At 43.9% G+C, this 23,500-nt stretch overlaps 1 protein-coding gene across 1 annotated transcript in view; it reads left to right on the forward strand.

Annotated features, from left to right (window-relative positions):
* The first annotated feature begins 31 nt into the window (after nt 1–31).
* LGI2 (leucine rich repeat LGI family member 2) overlaps nt 32–23,500 on the forward strand; it is a 45,690-nt gene continuing 22,221 nt past the window's right edge. Inside the window, exons 1-6 of the mRNA XM_004375134.1 lie at nt 32–247; nt 2,354–2,425; nt 4,240–4,311; nt 6,928–6,999; nt 15,343–15,414; nt 16,123–16,292. Coding sequence (XP_004375191.1) covers nt 51–247; nt 2,354–2,425; nt 4,240–4,311; nt 6,928–6,999; nt 15,343–15,414; nt 16,123–16,292 — 655 coding nt within the window. The 5' untranslated portion in view covers nt 32–50. The remainder of the gene's footprint in view (nt 248–2,353; nt 2,426–4,239; nt 4,312–6,927; nt 7,000–15,342; nt 15,415–16,122; nt 16,293–23,500) is intronic.

Genomic DNA, 23,500 nt, shown 5'->3' on the forward strand with positions numbered 1-23,500 from the left:
GCGGCGGCGGGGACCCGGGAGGGGACCTGGGAGGGGACCCGGCACCCGGCATGGCGCTGCCGAGGGGCGGCGGCGGGGCGCTGGGGCTGCTGCTACTGCTGCTGAGCGCAGCGTGCCTGATCCCGCGGAGCGCGCAGGTGAGGCGGCTGGCGCGCTGCCCCGCCACTTGCAGCTGTACCAAGGAGTCCATCATCTGCGTGGGCTCATCCTGGGTGCCCAGGATCGTGCCGGGCGACATCAGCTCCCTGTGAGTGGGACCCCTCCTATCCCCACCCCGCCCCGCCCAGAGCCCACCACCGCCAGGGAGTTGCCTCTGGCGCTGGGTCAGCGGGACCCTGACCCACTCCCCAGTCCCATTCTTCGCGTTTGGGTGGGTGCGCGCCACAGGACGTGGGTGGAGCCTTGGGCCCTGGGAAGGATGGAGGGAACCCACGATACAGAGTCTGGGGGCCCAGGCAAGTCCCGGTGGCAGTGTTTCTCAAAGTGTAGCCCTTGGGCCACCTGCATCATCCCATCTGGGGAAGCTTGCGTCAATGCAGATTCCAGGGCCCACACTGATACAACGTCTGTAAAGCCTGGGAGTCTGCATTTGTGTTCTCAAGTGATTCTGGAGCACATTAAAGTTTGAGAGGCACCGAATAGAGGGTGTGTGTGTTGAGGGAAGGGGAGATGTATAGGGAAGGGTAAATGAGCAACTGAACTTAACTGGAAAGCGTGCAGACGTAAGGGGCGAGGCCCCATCACCCACCTGGGGTTTGGGGCCGTGGTTCACACGGTGGCCTTCTCCAAACCTTTCCAGGCTGCAGGTGGAGAAGAACCTGGGTGAAGTCATGTAGCCTCTGGAAGTGGAGATAACCGCTCTATGTGCCTGGAAGAGAGGGGGCACAGAGGGTCAGGAGCATGTGGGTGCCTGGCCCAGTGGCCAAGTCTGGGAGGCAACCTAACGTCTTGCCCTAAGTTCATGAAGACTCCTTGCCCCCTTTCTCCATGACACATTCTGTTGGCTTTTTCAGGGCTGGAGAAACTGACAGGAAAGGGCTTCACATTATTTATCCACCTGCTAAGAGGTGCTTTCAACTTGCCCGCATCCAGCCACTCAAGCCAAATGACCAGCTCCCTTCATGGCTGTGGAAGGGGCTGGTGGGCTATGTCTTTACTGCTGCCTGCTAAAATGATTCTCCTGTCCCAGGCCAAGGCACTCAGTAGTAGAGGCTGGGAATCCCGGAGATGGCAGTGACGTTGCTCATGGTCTGGGCACCTCCTCTTGTACTATACGCTCCTGCCTCCCACTGAGGCGAGATGGAGGGACTGGACTCCGGGGTGAAGGGGTGTACATTTATAGAAAGTCAGGAGAGTGGCCGGTGGGAACAGAGAGCCTCTTCGATTCCTAATGTTAGTGACTTGTCCCCTTGTTAGATCCTTTAGACCAACAGCTGCTTAATTAATCTGCTTAATTAATCTGCCTTTTGATGCAATTATTTTGAAACCCTGTACTGAAGTCCTGCTGCAGCCAGAAGGGCTAGGGACCCTGGTGGCAAAAATAGGGCCAAGGCCTCTTGCCCCCGAGTTGACGGTTCCATCTGGCAGATGCATCGCCTCTCGGTGCACATTCAAGTTCAGGTGTCTCTGACTGTGTCCCCAAGGCTTTCATGGTGCATTTGATCACGAGTGCTCAAGTGTCTTTCAGAGCCTTGCTCCCAAGGGGAATGCTTAATCTTACCCTGGAGTTGTATTGGCCAACATTGGAGCTGTGTCTACACAAACAGAATCATGGGCAGGGGTGAAGTAATTACCCATTTTCAGCCAGGGTCTCCTGTTAAGAAAAGGAAGCAAGGGGTGTGATTTAAACCAACTGAGAGAATGTCTGTGGAAGGAGCGAGACTGACGTTGAAAGTTTCTATGATTCAGACTAGTTTCCATACTGATCCAGTTCCTTGGAAATGACTTGACTCTTCTCCATTTGCCTACCCTTGAGAAGACCTTGGCCAACTGTTTTAAGATGTAGTCAGGGCCCCACGACTGAGAGGAAGGGTCTGAGGTAAAAGGCCGATTGCCAGCCCACCCTCCCCTCCAAGAAAAAAAATCAAACCAGTTGCCATCAAGTCGATTCCAACTCATGGTGACCCCATGTGTGTCAGAGTAGAACTGAGCTCCATAGGGTTTTCAATGGCTGATTTTTCAGAAGTACATCACCAGGTCTTTCTTCTGAGTTACCTCTGGGTGGCTTTGAACTGCCAACCATTAAGTGAGTAGCTGAGCACTTAACCACTTGCAATACTCAGGTGGCCTGCCTATCCACCCAGCACTTCCTAAAAGAGACCAAGGCCTCATTTTGTTCCTCTTTTGCCCCCAGGAGCCTGGTAAATGGAACGTTTTCGGAAATCAAGGACCGAATGTTTTCCCATCTGCCTTCCCTGCAGCTGCTGTGAGTATGGAAAGTTCTCTCTGGAAGATGGGGTTTCTGAGGTGCAGTCCTTGGAAGGGCAGCCTCGCGTCTTTGACATCAGTCCTTCCTAGAGTCCCCAAGCTCCATGAGTAAATGGTAGCTGGCTCTTAGTGTTGACTTGCTCTGTGGTGCCAAGGCTTCTTGCTCAGTTTTCCTTCTTTAGTTTGGAACAATGTTTCCTCAGGGACTTTATTGTAGATCCCAGTGCCCATGTCTGACAACAGGGAAGATGATTCCATTGAATTATGACTGGAACTTCCCCAAACACCACCTTTTAAAAGAAAACCTGCATTTTTTTTTTTCCAAATGCATAAATAGTTTATTCTCATAGATTTGCATGCTGACTGAGTGGGTTGGCTGCTCTAGGGTGGGCTTAGCTGGGTGCCTCTGCTTCTCACTGCTGGTCTGGGGGTGGCTAGGGTGGTTCTGTTCCGTATGTGTGAGGCCCATCCTGAAGAGACAGCTCTGAGCCAGAGGAGACCCTTCTTGTGACAGTGGAAGAGGCACAAGAGAGGGAGCAAAAGTGTGGAAAGCCTTAGAAGGCCTGGAAAACTTGCATTGTGAAGTCTTAACGGTACTCTGGTTATAGGAGTATTCCCAGTTCAATGAGTACTTGAACTGTTGGGCAGCATGCTCTGACTTTGTATGTGTAATGTAATCACACCCTCATCCCTAACAGGACAGGAGGGTATTTTTATTTCCCCCATTTGACAGATGAGGAAACTGAGACTCAGGGAAGTTAAGTAACTTGCCCCAAATCACAGAGCCAGGATTCTAATCCAGGGTCCCAAACCCACACTCATAACCACTCTGCATCTCACCTCCTCTCAGCAAGCAATGCCCAAGTCACTGAGGTGAGTGCCCACGTCTACAAGCCACGTCAGTTAAGGTGTGCTGAAGAAAACAAGTGCCCAAAAAGTTTTCCAGAGCATATCAGTGACAGGCAAAGTCACAAGTACATAGCTTATGCTCTTTATCTATTCTGGTTTCTTAACCAGTATCAAAATTACAATAAGCAATGCTCTGCAGAAGAATATGAAGAAAGGGAACATAGATCACCACTTATCCTAAATAAACTTCCTGTTGATATTTTGGTGCTTGAAATGTTACATGCCTGCCTTTTGTTTGTTTGTTTAACATTTTTAAACCTGACATTTCTTAGAAATTATAGTTTTGTTAAAATAGACTTCCTTTATGATAGAAATGCAGTTTTAGGTATTCTTTTACCAAATAGACTTAAGTGGTAACTATATATACTCACGTAGAAAAATCTGTGGTGATAAAGAGTATTCTGAAGATTTCTTAAACTTTTTTATTATTATTATTTCTTATGGGAATGTTTAATATAGTAGAAACGTTGTTTGTTTGTTTCAGCTGTGTGGCTTTGGTCAAGTTACTTAACCTCTCTGGGCTCAGAGTTCTCTAAAAATAAAGTTGGATTAGATCCTTTTAGATCCCTAATTCCATGATTCCTTGTATATCAGAAAGTGTTTAGTCATGCCAAACATTAAAATGTTTTAAATATATCAGTTATCAGACCATATTTACTAAGACCCACAGGGGAGAAAGGGCAGAGTCATGAGAGTAACCTAAAAATTTGACCAACGGTAATCCACTCACCTTGTCCATCATCTATCTGTGAGAATGATGTTGTGCACCTCTTGGACCATGCTTAGGTTCAAGAAGAGCCCATGTTGGCCCATACACCAGAAAATAGCAAAAGAAACATAAATGACTTCCCCATGTGACTCAAGTTTTACATCTCTGCACTGAAATCTGCCCTTTATTTTCAGATTGCTGAATTCTAACTCATTCACAGTCATCCGGGATGATGCATTCGCTGGACTTTTCCATCTCGAATACCTGTAAGTTTTGTGCTTCTATTTGCTGAGCATTCGGTATCTCAGTAGAATGGCTGGATTGCTTTCCATTCTGGAACTGCCTCTCTGCGAGAGCTTAGGAGTGGAGCAAATGGAGAGAACCCTGCTGACTTGCTTATAAACATGCTTGGGCAGGAGGAGGCTGGAGATAGAGAGGGGAAGGAAACAAAGAAGGAAAGATACTCATTCATTCTCTGCTGACATTTAGTTTGCCATGTAGTAAGCATAATTGGATACTGAGCTGGATATTTTTACCTTTCATAACTAGGCACGGATTTGCTGATCAGCCAGAAATAGGGCCGAAGGGTTCTTATTTTTCTATAAAACCTCCCTATTTGGGGGCACAACTCCATGTTTTTAATTCAGCTGTCCTTTATCCTGTTTGCAGTATCTCCCGTGAGCTGATGATGAAAATCTGATTTTATTTATTTATTTCTTCCTTAAAAAATTATTTTTCCCTTTTCTGATGTGCAGTTTTTTTCCCCAGCAATGAAAAAGATGCTCTACCCTCTTTCTGATCCCTGCCTTTTGTCACTTTCATGTCTTTTTTCCTCTCTTAAGTTCTTCCATCCTTCTTTCTTAGAACTTTGTAATAATGTTAATCCTGCTATCAGATTGCATTTCCTTACTTACTGTTCCGAGGGATTTTTAAAGCCTCATCTCTGCTTCTTATCTGAGGTCTACAGGGAGATGTCTGAATTCTAAACACATCCTGGGCATAAGAAAGCTCTATGGATTTTATGTCTTGAGGAATAATGTCTCTGGAGGAATTCTTTCTCCAGAATATACATAAAATGTATATATAAAATCTTTACTCTCATAAGTATACATACTATGGAAAGAGTGCTACAACTGAAATGCTGAATCGAATGAAATCTATCAAAGCACATAAACAGCCAATGGAGGTAGCAGATGTAAAGCTGTCAATTTTCTCTTACGGATGGGTCATTTTACTGTCAGCAATACTGGGGAGGAAATCTAGAAATAAGAGTTAGCTTATCCGTGTATACTGAAGTTCATTACTGACAAACCCCCTGATTTTCTTTTGAAATTTTAAAAAATAGTTTGTCTTATTTTCGTTGTTGTTGAAAATATTACACAACAAAACATATACTAATTCAATAACAGAGGGAGAAGGAGAGTCACGAATAGGAAGAGGAAATGAAATGCACAGCTAATTGTCTCCATAAACAACTACTTCCTTTGCCATGAGACCAGAAGAACTGGATATGCCTGGCTGCTATTACTGAAAGTTTTTATCAAAGATTCTCTAGCAGAATCCTGATCAAAAGGGGGGAAAATGTAGAACAGAATTTAAAATTCTCATGGAATCCAGACTTTCTGGAGCCATAGAGGCTGGATGAACCCCTGAACTACTGCCCTGAGATAATCTTTAAACCTTAAACCAAAAATATACCCCAAAGTCTTCTTTTAAACCAAACAATAGTTTAGCTTAATTAGTAAAGAATGTCTGCCTTGAGCATTGTGCTTTTTTACAGAACTATCTATACGGGATCAAACTGATAACGGTAACTCAAAAGGTTAGATAGGAAGCTTAGGGGGCAGTGAATTTCTGTTAATGGTAAAGGGATAATTTGGAAAAGGAAGGTGAGAATGGTTGCACAACTTGATGGTAATCAATGTCACTGAATTGTACATGTAGAATTTGTTGAATTGGTGTATGTTTTGAACCCCCTGAATTTCAAAAACAAGCATCAGAAAGTTCTCAATGCAAGAATCAAGAACTATTTTTCTAACCGGTTGTGTCATATCACAAAGGCTGTTCCTTGGACCATTTCATCAAAGACCCTTTCGTATTTGACATATTGTGATACTGTAAACTAAAATTAGTTCTCTGTGGCCCCAGAGAATACTCACAGTGCGTTACTTCGTATGTTTCTCACAAAGACTTTAAAGCATGCCCCGAGTTGTTGCGGTGAGGTTTCATGCACAAGCCCTAAGACATTTCTGCACAGAGAAGGAAGTTTGGCCCATCCTCAACTTCATTGTTCTTCCTACTTCCTGGTGGCTTCGAGATCTTGTGAACATTCTTGCTTCATTGCTATTGCTCAGAGATTAGACTGTGTAGGACGTGATGAACTCAACTTTGCTGGAAGCCAAGCTTAATTGCATTCTCCCTCAGAAAAACTTTAATATGGAGATGTAAGACAATGGGTTCCCCTCAAGGGACAATGATATTAACCAAAGTATTAATAGCCAGACATTGTGAAATGTAAGAGGGATTGAGCAGGGAAAGTGTCTGGAAGCATTCCAGTATTGCAGAGAGATGAGAATTTCTTGCCTTTGTATAGTGCTCGCTTTTTTTCTCCCCCAAGATGTTTTTACCCGTAATGCCAACTCTGAATTTGAAGACTTCCATGCTGTTTCTGGAAGAAGTACAGAACATGCACTCATGCGCGTGCATTCTTGCACACACACCCTGCTCCCACTTGGAATCTGGTGTTGCTGAGCTGGTCTCTGGATATGAACTACTTCAGTTTATGAATCCTTTTAGATAGTGTTCAGAAAGCAAGCCAGTATAATTTTTCAGAGACATTAAGCAGAGAAAATGCTGTTTAATTATACAACTTTTCTCCTTAGGTTCATTGAAGGGAACAAAATCGAAACCATTTCAAGAAATGCCTTCCGTGGCCTCCGTGACCTGACTCATCTGTAAGTCCTATAAAAAGTGTTGTAAGCCCTTTTACGTGCGAAGTAAGATTCACCTCCTGGTGTTCTTCTCTTCCTTGACCATTATTTTCATATTGTAACGTTTTCAGAAGGAAACTAATTTCCAGCTGGCCCAAAAGGTTTTATTTGTAGGTTGTCCATCAGACATTGTGATTGCTCACACACCTAGCTTTCTTAGTGTCTCCATCATCTTGAATCACCGTTATGGACCACGTGACCTTGTGATGTCAGGAGGCTCTGAATTGTGAAGGGTTTGTATCACTTGATGGAGTCCCTGAGTAGTACAGTTACTGTGCTCCACTGCTAATCAAAAGGCTGGAGATTCGAGTCCAGCCAGAGGCACTTCAGAAGAAAAGCCTGGCCATCTACTTCTGAAAAAATCAGCCATTGAAAACCTTCTGGAGCACAGTTCTACTCGGACACATGTGGGGTCACCATGAGTCTCAATTGACTTGGTGCCAACTTTTTTTTAAAATATATTGCTTGATGGAGGAGCTGAGAAGGAAGCTAACATGTTTTGTGCACCTACTGTGTGCCAGCCTGGGTGCTTAGTGTGTCTTCTCCTCTTTAGCTTTCACAGTAATCTGTAAGCCCCATTTTACAGATCCGGGAACTGAGGCTTAAATGACTCACTGATGAATGCCAAATGTATGATCAAAATTAGGAGAGAGTGGAATAGAGACATTTTCATGGTTCCTCTTTGAATACAAATAACTTTGTCTTTTATGTTGGATTAATCTGCGGCTTAAGCTAAGCTCTCTGGGTTCTTTAATAGCTTTCTGGAGAAAAAAAATTTAAACAAATTAATTTGAATTGGCATATCAGAATGAAGTCAGTGCACATACTTAGCAGATATATAAAACTGTACAAATCAGTGGATGTGTTTATCAAAATGTGAAAATAGTCATTGTCTTGATAGGAGTGATTTGTTAGCCAGGAACTTGCTCCCATTTGCGTGATAGATATTTTGTGCGTGAATAAGATAACATGTCTCACTCCATAGTCAGCGTCTTTGCGGTAAAAAGAAAACTGAGGAAGGCTTTGAATGGGTGTGTTGGGCAGGGGTGGTAGTACCTTCAGGGTGTGGAACCTTGACTGATACAGTGTGGTTGTAGCCATCTAATGAGATAATCATTCATACCAAGCCTTGATATTGGCAAAAGTTGCTACTGATAGACTCAGAGAGCACTGGATTCTGGATCGCTAACACGCAGAAGCTCTGCCTTGAGTTAGCACCTGTAGAATAAGAAGATGAGGAAGAGGAGCAGCACAGTCAATCTTAGAGGCACTCAGATTCCTGTTGGCACTACTGTTCCAGGTGTTCTTTTCTTCCTATAAAAACCTTCATTTTCTTCAGATTCAGCCTAGATGCCAAGTCCCACATTCCTGTAGAGGCTAAAAATATGGGCTTGGAGTCATGTAGCTTTGAGTTCAAATCTCAGGGTCATTACTTAATACTTCTAAGCCTTAATGAGCCTCAGTTTCCCTGTTTTAAAATGAGAATGATTATACGTTCCTGGGGGGTACAATTGGTTAAGCATCTGACTACTAGCCAAAAGGCTGGCGATTTGAAACCACCCAGAAGTGCCTTGGAAGACAGTCCTGGTGATCTACTTCTGAAAAGGCACAGTCTTGAGAACCCTACAGACAGTTCTACTCTGCACACATGGGGTCACCATGAGTTAGAACTGACTTGGCAGCAACTAACAGTAATAACATACTGACCTCATAGGATTGCTGTACAGAATGGATCCGGGCTTGCTTGCAAAGCATCCAGCATATTATCCGTAGTAAACACTCAAGGTATGGCTGGTGTTACTATTATCATCATCATCATCTTCAACATCATTCCCTCCTTCCACCCATTAAGAAGTCTCGATGTTCATCTTGGACTGCTGACTAGCCTCGGCAGTTTGGGTGGCTAGACAGGGTCTGCTAAGAAGACAGCTGCGGGTATCTGGAGAGAACAGCTGTGGACAGATAAGCCTATTTCCCAGAATTCAGAAGTGAAGTGCTTTGTTTCTGAGCAGAGGCTCTGGGAAGATTGTGAACTTAAAGCCAAACTTCCATTTGCCCAATTATCCACGGTTCCCCATCTGTAGGAGGATGTGCAAGTATTGTGCATGTATGTTTATATGTCTGTGTGTATGGGTGTCCATGGGTGCATGGATTTATATACATGTGTACATTACTGTGTATGCATGCTTGTGTATTTGCACACACAACTTTATATGTATATTATGTGTGTACGAGGTGCTTCCTTTTCTGTGTGACATGCAGAGAGCACAAACACAGAGGGAACAAAGCAGTCCTCCCCTTGGGTCTAGAGCACACACTGATGTGTTAGAGAGAACTAGGCCCGCCTAGGTGTGTATGACTACTGTGCAGTCAGGCCCAGGGACCCTTCTACCCAGCTCTTCAGCCTCATTTTCCTGAATGCCCTCTGAACACCAGGCTCTCAGGGGCCACGGGCACATCCGACTCATCCCACTGTCGGGCTTTTCCTAGCATCCTTTCCCTTGCCTGGAATGCTGTTTCTTCTGCACTTGGTCTCCTGGGATCTTCATTTTCCTTCAGAGTCCAGATGAGCATCCGTCTCCCCCATACAACCATTCCTGGTCCCCTTCTCCACCCCTCCTGTAGCCCTCATTGTCTGCTCCACACAGCACACGTTACTGCAGACACTGGCAACACAGGTTGGTGCTGTTCCGTGGATTTTAGTTTTCTCTCTCCAGCAGTGCCAAAAGTTCCCCAAGGACAGGGCCCGTGCTGCTCTTCTGTTAGCTCTGCAGTTCTCCAGTTTCCAGCACAGGCTAAGCCAGCAGGACAACTTTCTGATTCACTGACTGATAGATGAGGTTGCTTATTGAGTCAGAGTTTCCATATGTGCTTTACTTCTGGGCAAGCCAGGCGACTTTTAAAGCTGACTCCTCCAGGCTGGACCTGTGTTTAGTAATTAAAGCATTTAATATATTGTTTAAAGAATGAACTATTTCCTTCCCCACCCCCACCCCCTTTTTTTTAACCTCTGAAGAAAGAGAAGAGGGCATTGGTGGTTCAGTGATAGAATTCTCACCCTCCATGCAGGAGACCTGGGTTTGATTTCCGGCCAATGCACCTCATGCACAGCTACCACCCACCTGTCACTGGAGTCTTGGGTGGTGCTGTGATACTGAATAGGTTTCAGTGGAGCTTCTAGACTAAGACAGACTAGGAAGAAAAGCCTGGCAATTTACTTCTGAAAATCAGCCATCAAAACCCTACAAATCACAACGGTCTGATCTGCAACCGATCATGGGGATGGCACAGGACCAGGCAGCGTTTTGTTCTGTTGTGCATGGGCTCGCCACGAGTCGAGATCTGACTGGACAGTAGCTAACAACAACAAGGAAAGAGAGGTCATCAGCTCTCAAAAGTTCACCCTGTGCTTAAGGAAGTCACTGTCTGGAATTTGCTTGTTTTAAATGAAAATATCCGATTTTATCTTTTATAAACTTTTCTAGAACATACAGACTCACTTTCACATGTAAAGAAACATAGGTCAGGTTTCAGAGCTTTGAAGGAGCAGTGCCAGTCTGTGACTAAAATCTAGGACGTTGTTTTCCAGCACTCTGATAAAGTCCAAGGGACAGGGAGCTGTTAAGTCGTTTTAGAAATGAAGTAAGTGCCATGGATTCGTAGGCAAAATGAAGTGGGAAGTTGATATGTTCCACACGGAGTGTGAGTGGTTTGGGTAATCCATCTAAATAATGCTGCTTTCTGAAATATAAACTGAGCACTTGGAATGGCTGCTAAACACTTTTTTTTTTTTTGGCCTTGCTCATCCTGTATATTCTTACCACTTCAATACAATAAATCTGAATTAGCTAAAATTTTTAGCTAAAAAAATTAGCTGGATTTTTTTTTTTTTTTTTGCATTTTCCTTTCTAGAAAAAGTTTCTATCAACCAGAAATTAAATCAAAACCAATTCCCTTCCTTTTTACTTGCAAAAAGTACCTTCCAGAGTATGTTCTGGCTGATTCTGGAGTTGGCCTGTTTTCCGATACCTTTAGAAACTACGTATAAAATCTATCATTTAGGAAGGAAAGGTAAAATAACATATGGAATTACATTTTAACCTATTTGTGGTAGACTCAAAGGCACACGACAATAACAGGAGAGGGTGCAATTGAGAAACTGGGTCTCCCCATAATCAGTGAGGGAAGTGGTGGTTCAGTGATAGAATTCTTGCCTTCCATGCAGGAGACCCAGGTTTGATTCCCGGCCAACGCACCTCATGCACAGCCACCACCCATCTGTCATTGGGGGCTTATGTGTTGCTAGGATGTTCAGTAGGTTTCAGCAGAGCTTCCAGACTAAGATGGACTAGGAAGAAAGGCCTGGCAGTTTACTTCCAAAAATCAGCCAGTGAAAACCCTGTGTATCACAATAGTCCTGTCCACAAGATAGGCAAGACCAGGCAGTGTTTCTTTCTGTTTTGCACGGGGTCGCCATGAGTCAGGGGCAGGCTCAACGGCAGCTAACACCAACAACAATCTTGAAGCAAGAATGTTTGAATTAACAATGGGCTCAAAGCTTTCCACTGTTCTCAGCCAGCCAACTCTAAGGAGGACCCCATTCCTTTAATGCACCTTTCTAGGATGGGTCATTATGATGTCCCAGTAGACCAATGTCATGTGTATTTTAAAAAGCATGGTGCTGAACTGCCTGCGTATTTATCATTTATATGATTTGCTGTTTCCTCTCATATGGGTAAGACAAAAAAGAGTAGGCATCTGTTTCCTGGCTGACTCACACTCAAGTATGGTGCCTGTGGGAAATCACAGACTCAGTGGACATCCTTTGAACACCCAGCATCTTTCCACATCAACAGCCCTGCACGATTGCCACTCACCTTCAGCGGGATGGTGACAGGGCCCTGCAAAACCATGAATCATCAGAGAAAGATTCACATGTGTTCATTCTAGCCAGTTTCCTGGGGGTGGACCTAGGACATTTGAGAAAGATCTGCAACACTAAGCAAAAATGCAGAATGGTTTCTGGTCAACTGTCATTAATAGGAAAATGAAATTGATCACAAGAAATCATTCCCTAAGCATTCTGGTTAATTCAGATTTTATGATATCATCATTAAGGGTTAGAGCTGAGTGTCTTTATGTAAAAGAGTAGTTTTCTGAGTTCTTCCTTAGAGTCAGACGTAGTACAATTCACTTAGATGGACCATTAGAGAACTTCTTGGGACAAGACTCTCCGTGTTCTTTGATCACTTTCATGTTGGTGCTTCATTCATTCATTCGGCAAAGATAAACTAAATCTCTACTATGTGCCAGGCACTGTTCTAAGAGCTGAAGATACAGCAGTGGGCAAACAGACAAATTGCTCTCATGTTACTGATGTACAAAGAAGGTTAAAAAAGAAAAAAAGTTACAGTTGAGTTGATTCCAAATCATGGCAACCCCGTGTCAGAGTAGAACTGCACTCCATAGGGCTTTTATGGCTGAGACCTTTTGGAAACAGATCTCTAGGCCTTTCTTCTGAGATGCCTCTGGGTTGGTTCAAACCACCAACCTTTTGGTTAGTAGTCAAGCACTTAACCACTTGCACCACGCAGGGCCCATAGGGAGGGTACACAGCCAGTAAACAAATTTTGTCGTTAGGTGTCATCGAGTCGGTTCTGACTCACAGCGAAGCACTGTCAGGTCCTGCACCATGCTCACAGTCATTGTTGCAGCCACTGTGTCAGTCCATTCACTGAGGGCCTTCTTCTTTTTTGCTGGCCCTCTACTTTACCAAGAATGATGTCCTTCTCCAGGGACTGGTCTCTCCTGAGAACATGTCCAAAGTAAGTGAGACGAAGTCTTGCCATCCTCACTTCCAAGGAGCATTCTGGCTGTACTTCTTCCAAGACAGATTTGTTTGTTCTTCTGGCAGTCCATGATATATTCAGTATTCTTCACCAACACTGTAACTCAAAGGCATCAATTCTTCAGTCTTCCTTATTCACTGTCCAGCTTTCGCATACACATGAAATGATTGGAAATATCATGGCTTGGGTCAGGCAGACTTTAGTCCTTAAAGTGACATCTTTGCTTTTTAACACTTTAAAGAGGTCTTTTGCAGCAGACTTGCCCAGTGTAACACATCGTTTGATTTCTTGACTGCTGCTTCCACGGGCATTGATTGTGGATTCAAGTAAGATGAAATCCTTGGCGACTTCAATCTTTTCTCCATTTATCATAATGTTGCTTACTGGTCCAGTTGTGAGGATTTTTGTTTTCTTTACGTTGAGGTGTAATCCATACTGAAGGCTTATAGTCTTTGATCTTCATCCATAAGTGCTTCAAGTCCTCTTCACTTTCGGCAAGTAATGTTGTGTCATCTGCATATCTCAGGTTGTTAATGAGTCTTCTTCCAATACTGTTGCTGTGTTCTTCATATAGTCTGATTTCTTGGATTATCAGCTCAGCATACAGACTGAATAGGTATGGTGAAAGGACACAAACTTGATGCACACCTTTCCTGACTTTAAACCAGGAAGTATCCCCTTGTTTAAATAAACAAATAGATAATTAAAATATATATTATGTCAAATGGCAGTAGTGCAATGAAGATGAACAGAGAAGGGAAGGCAGAGGGCAAGGAAGGCCTCAGGGAGGAGGTGATAGTTGAGGATAGGGCTGGATTAAGGCACGTGAGGGCCCTAAACACTGATAATCTGTGATGCCCCTCCTCTGCTTACTCAAGTATTCGAACGGGATTTGTGAGTTAAATACATACATGTATATATACATATGTGCGTGTGTGTGTCTTAGGTATGCGTGATGTAACTTCTTTTTAAGTGAGACTATAATACTAACAATTGAATACAAAAGTGGCATATGCCATTTTAGTGGAACGAGATGAACTAGATTATAAAATTTTTAGTGAATGTGGGGTACTAAGATTTTTACTGTATACCACATTTTTCTACAAAAAGAATATTCCACATATTCTACAACAAAGAAAATGAGTCAGTGATCTTAGTTCTTAAAATGGATTGGAGACCTGTTACCTATTAATATATTTTGTCCTTGCCCATGCGAGTGAACCATAGGAGACCAATGTCAATGAAGGTGTCGAAGTGGTAGGGGCCTCATAGCTTAAACAACCTTGCGTGTAGGTGCCCTCCTGACCCTGCGTGAACTTTAGCTGGCACATTCTCATGCACTGGAGCTGGTATCAATTTCCTTTAGTGCTGTGCCAGTTCCCTTCCATTGTGGCGCTCACTTTTCCTTGTGCCATGTATGGGTCTTTGCTTTGGACAACTGGTTCCCCTGTTTTGTTGATGCCCTAAGCACGTGCTTACCTTGCTTGTTGGGTAATCTGTTCCTGGTTGAGGACAGGTCTGAGGAGGTGATGGAGTGAGCTGTGTGGGTTTGTGGAGGAAGAGTGTTTCAGGCAGACAAACAGCAAGTTCAGAGGCTGTCTTAGTTTCCTAGTGCTGCTATAACAGAAATACAACAAGTGGGTGATTTAAAGAACAGAAATTTATTCTCTCACAGCTTAGGAGGCTAGAAGTCCAAATTCAGGGCACCAGCTCTAGGGGAAGGCTCTGTCTGTCAGCCCTGGAGGAAGGTCCTTGTCTCTTTCCGCTTCTGTAGCCCTTGCTTTCTTCTGTGTCTTGATAATCTTCACATGGCATCTATCTTCCCCAGTTTGTGTATCTTCTGTGTCTAATCTGCTTTTTTTTTAATAACTTAGAAGTGATTAAGTTTAGGATACACTCTACACTGATGTGGCTTTATGAACATAACAAAGAAAATCCTATTCCCAAAGGGGATTACATCCACAGGTGTAGAGGCTAGGATTCCAACTCACGTTTTGAGGGGGACCCAGTTCAATCCATAACAGAGGCCTTGAGCATGCCTAGCCTGTTTGAGGACTAGCAAGGAGGCCAGTGTGGCTGGATCTGAGTAGTCAAAGATATGGTCCCATAGGTAAAGGGAAACAGAGTAAGTAGACAATGGACAGTCTAGTAAGCCATCAAAGGGACTTCTTAGCTTATCTTCCAGGTCACCTGGGAAGCCATCTGCAGGTTAACCAAGGTGTAGAAAGAACTTAATAAATGCTATTTAAAAAACAAAAAGCAAATCGCAGAGCCAGCATTTATACTGTCATCTGTGTATAACTAAACCCATTTCTTTATCTCAGTATTTATGGCCAAGGCTGGCAATCGAACCACATTGTGATGAAGAGGCTTAGGGCTCTGTTTTAAATCATTAGCTGTATTTAAGGAACATCAGAGTGACAGGGCATGAAGATAATAACTGCCTTTCTTGTTCTAGTTCTTTGGCCAATAACCACATCAAAGCCCTCCCAAGGGATGTCTTCAGTGATTTAGACTCTCTGATTGAACTGTAAGTAATGAAAATTAAGTTTCTGTATGCTGTCATTGTGTCCCAGTTAATCATGGCTTTAAATCCTCCCCCTGCCCCCCACCTTTACTGCAGCTGAAATTCCATAGCAGAGTAGTGCATGCTGGGCAACAACATATAGTTAGTATTGTGTTGGCTTTTGCCATTTTGTAATATACTTGGTACCATTAGGCCAATGGTAAATTAAGCTGGCTGGGTGGAAGGCTCCCCTTTCCCAAGGCAGCATATCTATCTGCTTTATCTTCTAGCATCTTGTCATTTCTTTGCTGGACATAGTTTAACGAGATCTTATGGTTTCAGTTGTGTTTGTGAAAACTATCTTCCTGTAATGTTCTGTTCTTGTTTATGAGAACCTGTGTCAAGGTGTCCTTCTATCACCACCCTCCACCCACTTTCCAGCAAGGCATGGTGACACTTTTAAAGGGGTTTCGAGAGATGATGATGTGTCGGTATCAAGAACTCTTCATTTGCCATCCAGCTAAAACCATGGGCATCAAGGTGCATGACATAAAGTCAGTAGCAAGTACAAGAAATAGGATGCCCTCCATACAAAACTTAAAAAAAGAATTCTGCTTTTCTTTGGATATTAATTCTATCAGGGTGTTAATAATTCTGGAATTCTGGATGACTACCAAACTATTTCAGACAGATCTCTTCCTGTGTGTGTCTGTGTTTTGTTTTGCTTTTTAGAGATTTAAGGGGCAATAAATTCGAGTGTGACTGCAAAGCCAAGTGGTTGTATCTGTGGTTGAAGATGACAAATTCCACTGTTTCTGATGTCCTGTGTATTGGTCCACCGGAATATCAGGAAAAAAAGCTTAATGACGTGACCAGCTTTGACTATGAATGCACAACTACAGGTATTTAGAACCTGTATCATTGAAGAGTAATATTTAGAATAATCCTTTTGTTTTTCTCTTACAATGTCAACAGGGAGTGGGGAAAAGTGAGTGTAAAAGTTTTCTATCAAAATTTTTGTAGAGAAAATGTAAATAGTCTGAAAGAAACAAATTGAGGTGGTAAGGAAAATATTTCAGCAGTTGGGAAGGTGGTTTTGGATAAGTGCACTGGGTTTAATTTTGATTCTTATCAAAATTCAAATTTCTCTAAGGATTTTTATTTCCTGAAGGCAAAGTACAGACTCCTAAGTTTGACATAAGAACATTCTCAAATCAGTCTAGATTTCCTGGAAAGTCAAAGCAGAGAGGCCCAACGTACTCTGCGGTCGCTATCATTTTGATTCACTAAGCTGACATTTACTGACAATTTAACTAATAACTACCAGACTTTTAATCTGTAAATCGCTTTTGTCTTTCCATGTAAAAAGTGGTAACTAGGCAAATTATAACCAGTGGCAAAGTAGACCATAAAAATTAACAACTAGTTGTCAAAAAAAAAAAAAACTCAGGCTGAGGGAAAATCGTAAAGAAAGTTTAATTTTGTTTTTCAGAGCCCACTTCAAGGTTTGATTTTATACACATTGCAGGTTATATAAGGTAAAATTAAACTACTAACTGCCTCGAGTATCACAACGTGTAGGAGCAGGCGAAAGGCTTAGAAGGAGTTTTCACAGCTTCTAAAGCCAAATTTTAAAGGAACAGATTAGTCAACAGTATGAAACCTGCATACCAGACTTATAACAATAAATATTTAGGCAGACAGTTGATATCTACAAAGCCTCAAGTCATCTCAGGAGAAGCAGCAGGAAGAAGAACTCAGAAAATAGTCACAGAAACTCCAAAGACAAAAACATTTCCAAGAACAAAATATCACACGTAGGCCAGTCACTCCGGCCGCTCTCCAAACAGGTAAACCAACAAAACCCCCCAAAGTAAAAATGATTTTTAGATATCTTTATTTGTAAAGAAGTGACACTACAAGTTCCATTTTTGTCTAAGAAACCAGTTGCCATTGAGCCAACCCCAACTCACAGGGACCCCATGGGTGTCAGAGTAGAACTGTGCTCCTTGGCACAGTTTCAATGGCTGATATTTCAGAAGTAGATTGCCCACCGGCCTAACCTGAAATCTCACAGAGATGCCCTTGTCTTTCCTCATTGAACAGGGGCTTATTCAGCTGTGTAATTAGCGTGTGCCCTTTAACCAGCCGAGGCCACTAAGAGGTTATTTATTGCATTGTAGGGCCAGTGCAATCAATCAGGGGTCATGGCCAATGACATTTGCACTAAAAGGTGGCGTCCAAGGCCATTTGGTATTAAATGCTAAACCAGAGCTGGCTGGGTCTCCTCTCTGCTTCTTCCCCAGTTTTTCTGGAGAGTTATTTAAATCCCAAAGTGAAGTTAGCAGCTTCTCCACTGTTCTATTCACACCTGGCCATAGTGTGTGAAGACTTTGCCAATCTCTGAGAAGAATGACATGGGTTATGGAGGGCCTTCCTTGGGAACTGGGAATGATTTATATAAGAAAGAATGATTTCTGAATTTAGAGCTCAGTGGATGGTTCTAAAACTTATCCAGCGTCAGAGAATTGTTATAGGAAGGACATGGCTTGGAATGAGACAGGCAGTTCCTGAAACCTGTCCTAAACTGAGAATCGATAGTGCGGCCTGAAGTCCCTCACACACTCTAGGGCATTCTCTGTCTTTATTTGTCTTCACTAACACTCGTCTTACTAAAACTCGGAAAGTCAGCATGAGATGAAGATTCTGTCTTTGCTGTTATATTTCTTTAAAAAACCAAACCACTTGCCATTGAGTTGATTCCGACTTACGCTGGTGCTATGTGTGTTAGAGTAGAACTGTGCTCCATGGGGTTTTCAATGGCTGAGGTTTTGGAATTAGATTGCCATATCTTTCCTCTGAGTTGCCTCTGGGTGGACTTGAATCTCCAACTTTTGGTTAGCAACCTAGTACATCTGCTAAGCATCTGCAACACCCAGGGTCTCCTATCCTTGTAATACTCACGACTAAATGAGCTTATGCTCCCAGTGTCTTCCATCATGAAGAAAATGGCACAGTCAAGTTGTGACCCGCCCCCACATCCATTCCCTGCAGTGTAAGAGCTGAGTCAATAAAGTGTGAGCTTTTGAGTTTCTCTTTTCCGCTCAGATCAAGCTTCGTCCTCTCTAGTGCTTTATTTAAAGGCCTGAGAGGGAGTGTGTGAGCACTGATGGCAGATGGAAAGCCAAGTTCGAGAGTTCATGGTACAGTGATTGTATCCTCACAAAAGGTTTGAGAGGGAGCATGCTTTCCAAATACATTATTTTCATCTTTGTTCAGGTTTTTGAGACAGGAGTCAATTCTTCAGGTAGATGTCTTACCCCGTTCTTCCCAGGGAGATGAAGGTACTAGTCTCATTCTCTCCCTTGGCAAACTGTGTAATTAATACCACAAAGCCACCCCAGGGCTGTTTCGGCTCGTTAGATTCATCACAGTCCCCCCATAACTCTTAGCTTCAAGCCTATTTTTAACTGCCTCAAAAATCCCTCTTATCTACTGATGATTCCCTGGGTTAGGTGGATAATTCACGAAATTCCTTAGAGAGAGTGAATTTTGCATCCTGATCGTCCTGTTAGCTTCCCTATTTCAGGGCTGATAAAAATGCAAAGGGAAATGATGCATTAATGTGCGGTTTCTCTCCCAATAGGGTCGGCATCCTGTGTAATTTATTTTCTGTGTGTGCTATAAATAGCTATGTAAAAATCTGTTGGCTCCAGTGGGAGCAAGACCAAAATTGTAACAGTCCCACTGACCTCATTAACTTAATCCAATGTGAATGGAAGTGGCAGCATTTTTTTTCCAGAGAACGCCATTAATACTTTAAGGCTAGTAAATTGATGGCCCATCTATCCGTGTATTCTCTGAGATCTTTCCCTAATGAATGTGCGTTTGCTGTTTGTGAAAGATAAACTAAGATGGGAATATGGGAAGATATTTAAATTCCTCCAGTTCCCTCCCCTCATACACAGTCTCATGCACATCCATTAACTTTTTCATCTCCTTTTTGTTTTTGAGTCTCTTAAGAATTAGAGCCCTGGTGGTGCAGTGGTTAAGAGCTCAGCTGCTAACCAAAAGGTCAGCAGTTCGAATCCACCAGCCGCTCCTTGGAAACCCTATGGTGCAGTTCTTCTCTGTCCTATAGGGTCACTGTGAGTCGGAACCGACTCCACGGCAACCGGGTTACAGGTATTAAGAATTAGATTTGTCACTGAAACCATTTAGCAGTCTGTGCTATGCCAGAGAGTCTCTGGGTGGTGAAAACCGTTAACACTCTTGGCTGCTAACTGAAACGTCCGAGGTTTGGGTCCATCCAGAGGCACCTCAGAAGAAAGGCTTGGCAATCTACTTCTGAAAAAATCAGCCATTGAAAAGCCTACGGAGCACAGTTCCACTCTGACGCACACGGGGTTGGCAACTAGTTTTCGTTTTGCTTCATTTTTGGTATGTCAGTAGTTAATACATAGAAAAGACTACGTTATGTTACCAGCGTTTTAGTCAACTAGGACCATTAAAGTTTAGATCTGTAAAATGCTCTCTATTTTGGCAGCTGTTTCTCATTCTGGGATCCCTTAATTAAAAAACAACAACGAAAAACCCTTACACTTTTTGGTCTGCACTTTCAATGGCCTGTATTCTTCAGCGAATGCTAATGTTTCTGAGAAGTAAGAGCGCAGCTGGGAGATGAGTGGGAACAAGTTGATGAGTTACGAGCATCGCAGGAGTGTTTGGAACCTTTGGCAGAACTGGAGTAGACAAATGCAACCAGAGATTCAGGCAAGGAGTTTATAGCTGTCTGGACTGTAATTAAAAGAACACAGCTGCGTTCTCTGCGTCCTTTTATATCCCTAGAAAAGGGAGCACACCGGGACGACTGCTCTCTTTATCTCCACGTGAACACAGAAAACCAGCAAACCTTGTGCGGCCAGCAGCGCTTTCTGGCTTCTGCACTGGTTCTGCCAGTGCCAGCAGAAAGGAATGGAGGTTGAGATTTTCCTGTTTTTGATCCTTGGCTGAGCAGTGCCGTTATTTTTGTGGGGGTTCATAAAGCGATGGAGTCCCTGGGTGGTACAAACAGTTAACACACTCACCTGCTAACTGAAATGTTGGCAGTTCAAGCCCACCCAGAGGTGCCTTGGAAGAAAGGCCTGGAGATCTACTTCAGGAAAATCAGCCATTGAAACCCTATGGAGCACAGTTCTACTCTGACATACATGGAGTTTACTCTGACACAAGTGGGGTAGACTCGATGGCAACCGGGGAGCCATTGTGACTCTTCGGAAGTGTTCACACAGGCAGCGTGATATAATCAAAGCCCTTGGGAGGGCTTTGATGTGGTTATTGGCCAAAGAACTAGAACAAGAAAGGCAGTTATTATCTTCATGCCCTGTCACTCTGATGTTCCTTAAATACAGCTAATGATTTAAAACTATTGGATGATTGCCATAGATAAGACCCTGCACTAATCACTTCAAGAGACTCCCGGATTCAGTCTCTACAGCAACCTTATGAGACAGCATTATTCTCATTTGCCCAAGGCCACATAAGTAAAAATGGCAGAGAGAGAGAACCTGAAGCCCAGTCTGTCTTACCTCAAAGGCCAGTTCTTCACCAGCATACTCTGCCCTCTGCTGGGGGCTACCCTGAACACTTGAACACCTGTCCCCTCTCTCCCTTGGCCACCTCCTGCCTGTCAGGGTGCAGGGGCCACCTCTTTGCTCTCAGTGACTCAGCTTGCCAGCCTCTTCTCCCAGAGCCTGCATGCATCCTTCCTTCAGCCACCGTCCCCTCCCACTGGAGTCTTATGAGTTGACTGTGGCGGAAGGCCAACCCACCAATACTCATGAAGCCAACAAGCATTTAGGAAGCACCCTGATGGTGCAGTGCTTAAGAGTTCGGTTGCTACCAAAGAGGTCGCAGTTTGAATCCACCAGCCACTCCTTGGAAACCCTGTGAGGCAGTTCTCCTCCGTCCTGTAGAGTTGCTATGAGTTGGAATTGACTCAATGGCAATGGGTTTGGTTTTTTGGTGCACCAGAATGGGAGGAGGGGCACCTCCAAAAGTTGCCATGTATTGAGCACTCAGTATGTGATAGACACTGTTTTGAGCAGTGAATTACAGTACACAATGAAGAAACTAAGGCACAGAGGCTAAATAACTTGCCCAAGGTCACTCAGCACGAAAGTGGAACTCAGCTCCTGCATCTTATCTTGTTGTTGTTAGCTGCCGTCAAGTTGGTCCCTGACTCATGGTAACCCCATGCACAATAGGATTGAATTGTTCTGATCCAGAGGGTTTTCATAGGGCTGATTTTTGGAAATAGATTGCCAGGCCTTTCTTCTTAGCCTTAGTCTGGAAGCTCTGCTAAAACCTCTTAAGCATCATAGCAACATGCAAGCCTGCACTGACAGATGGTGGTGGCTGTGCATGAGGTTCATTGGCTGGGAAGAACCCGGCTCTCCCACATGGAAGATGAGAACTACCACCGAACCACCACTGCCCCCATATCTTATTTTAGATGCCATTAAAATGGACACTCCCCCCAGAGATGGGTCTGGTGGTGGCTGGGACAGAGGAAGAGTACTGTGCTTTCTTGGACCTCAATTCTACATTTATTAAGTGCCTAATATGTGCCAAGCCCTGAGATTGGTATTTCCACGAACATTACCTAATCTGTCGCTGCCATCAAGCCTGGGAGGTCAGCATCATTGCCCCCATTTTGTTGGTAAGTAAACTGAGACCTTGCCAGGTGAAGTGACCAATCCAAAGTCTCAAGAGTCGGAGGTGGTTTCAGGTGGTCCAACCCCAGATGCGGTGGTCCTTCCTTTGCACCACACTGCCTTCGCTCCCAGGGATGTAACCTCCTTCTCCTGCCACCTGACCTGCTTCTCACCTGTTGTCTCCATCCCTGCTCCTCACTTCCCACCTCAACACTTGCTTAGCTGCTCTTACTCCTTTCCTGCCTCTCTTTCCCCATTACTGAATGGCCCCTTCATTGCCTTTCTCATTTGACATCTTTTATGAGACTTCTAAATCAGACGTTCTTTCTGAGTGGCTGCCATGTGGGGAGGCTCGAGACATGTAGGACCCTGACCCAGCTCCAGGGAGCCCTTGGCCCAGGAGCCATGACATACAGGCTGTGTGGCCATAAGTAGGCATTCACACTTTCTGGACTTCAGCCTCTGGCTCTGTCAGATGGCCCGCGGCTCTAAGATCCCTGCCATTTCCCCAAACCTGACTCTGATGTTACTATGGGGAGAGTCCAATCATAGTGAACAGTAAGGTTTAAACAACAGTGCAGAGTTATGACTTAGCAAGCTGGGAAAGAGCCTGTAGACTGAATGGACGGGGAGGCATTACAGGGGGGAAATGGGACTTGAGCAGGACGGATGAGGACTGGGAGAAGGGATGGGAAAAGCCAGGAAGCCCTCATAGGAAAGACTTTCCCTAGCCAAATGTCCACTGTTACCCTACATCTTACCCATTTCTTAGCCTGCCAAGAAACAGTGTGCATATTGAAGTTCTCTGACTGAAGACATAACCACCTCAACTTTATTACTTTTACTTTTCTTAAACTTTATTAGGTTTTTTTTTTCTTTTTTAAGATTTGTTCTTTACTAGATTTCTCTAGCTATCCCGCACACCAGTTATACTTACTTCTGAGGACATGTTCACCCAGTTCTTTGCAATTGTTCTTCTTTCCAAGATTTGTCAGGTCCCTGGGTGGTGAAAATGGTTTGTGCTCAATTACTAACCTAAAGGTAGTTAGTTCAAACCCACCCAGTGACACTGCAGATGAAAGGCCTGGCAACCCGCTTTTGTAAAGATTACAACTGGGAAAACCCTATGGAGCAGTTCTACTCTGTAACACGTGGGGTTGCCATGAGTCAAAGTTGACTCAATGTCAGTGGGTTTGGTTTTTAGTTTTTACCAAGATTTAGGAGTTCTTGGGTGGCACAAATGATTAAGCACTTGGCTACTCATCGAAAGCTTGGCAGTTCGAACCACCCAGGAGCACCTTAGAAGAAAGGCCTGGTGATCTGCATCTGAAAGGTCACAGCCATGAAAACCCTATGCAACGCAGTTCTACTCTGCAACACGTGGGGTTACCATG

Source organism: Trichechus manatus, unplaced genomic scaffold (assembly GCF_000243295.1).
Source record: "Trichechus manatus latirostris isolate Lorelei unplaced genomic scaffold, TriManLat1.0 scaffold00034, whole genome shotgun sequence".
Taxonomy (NCBI): domain Eukaryota; kingdom Metazoa; phylum Chordata; class Mammalia; order Sirenia; family Trichechidae; genus Trichechus; species Trichechus manatus.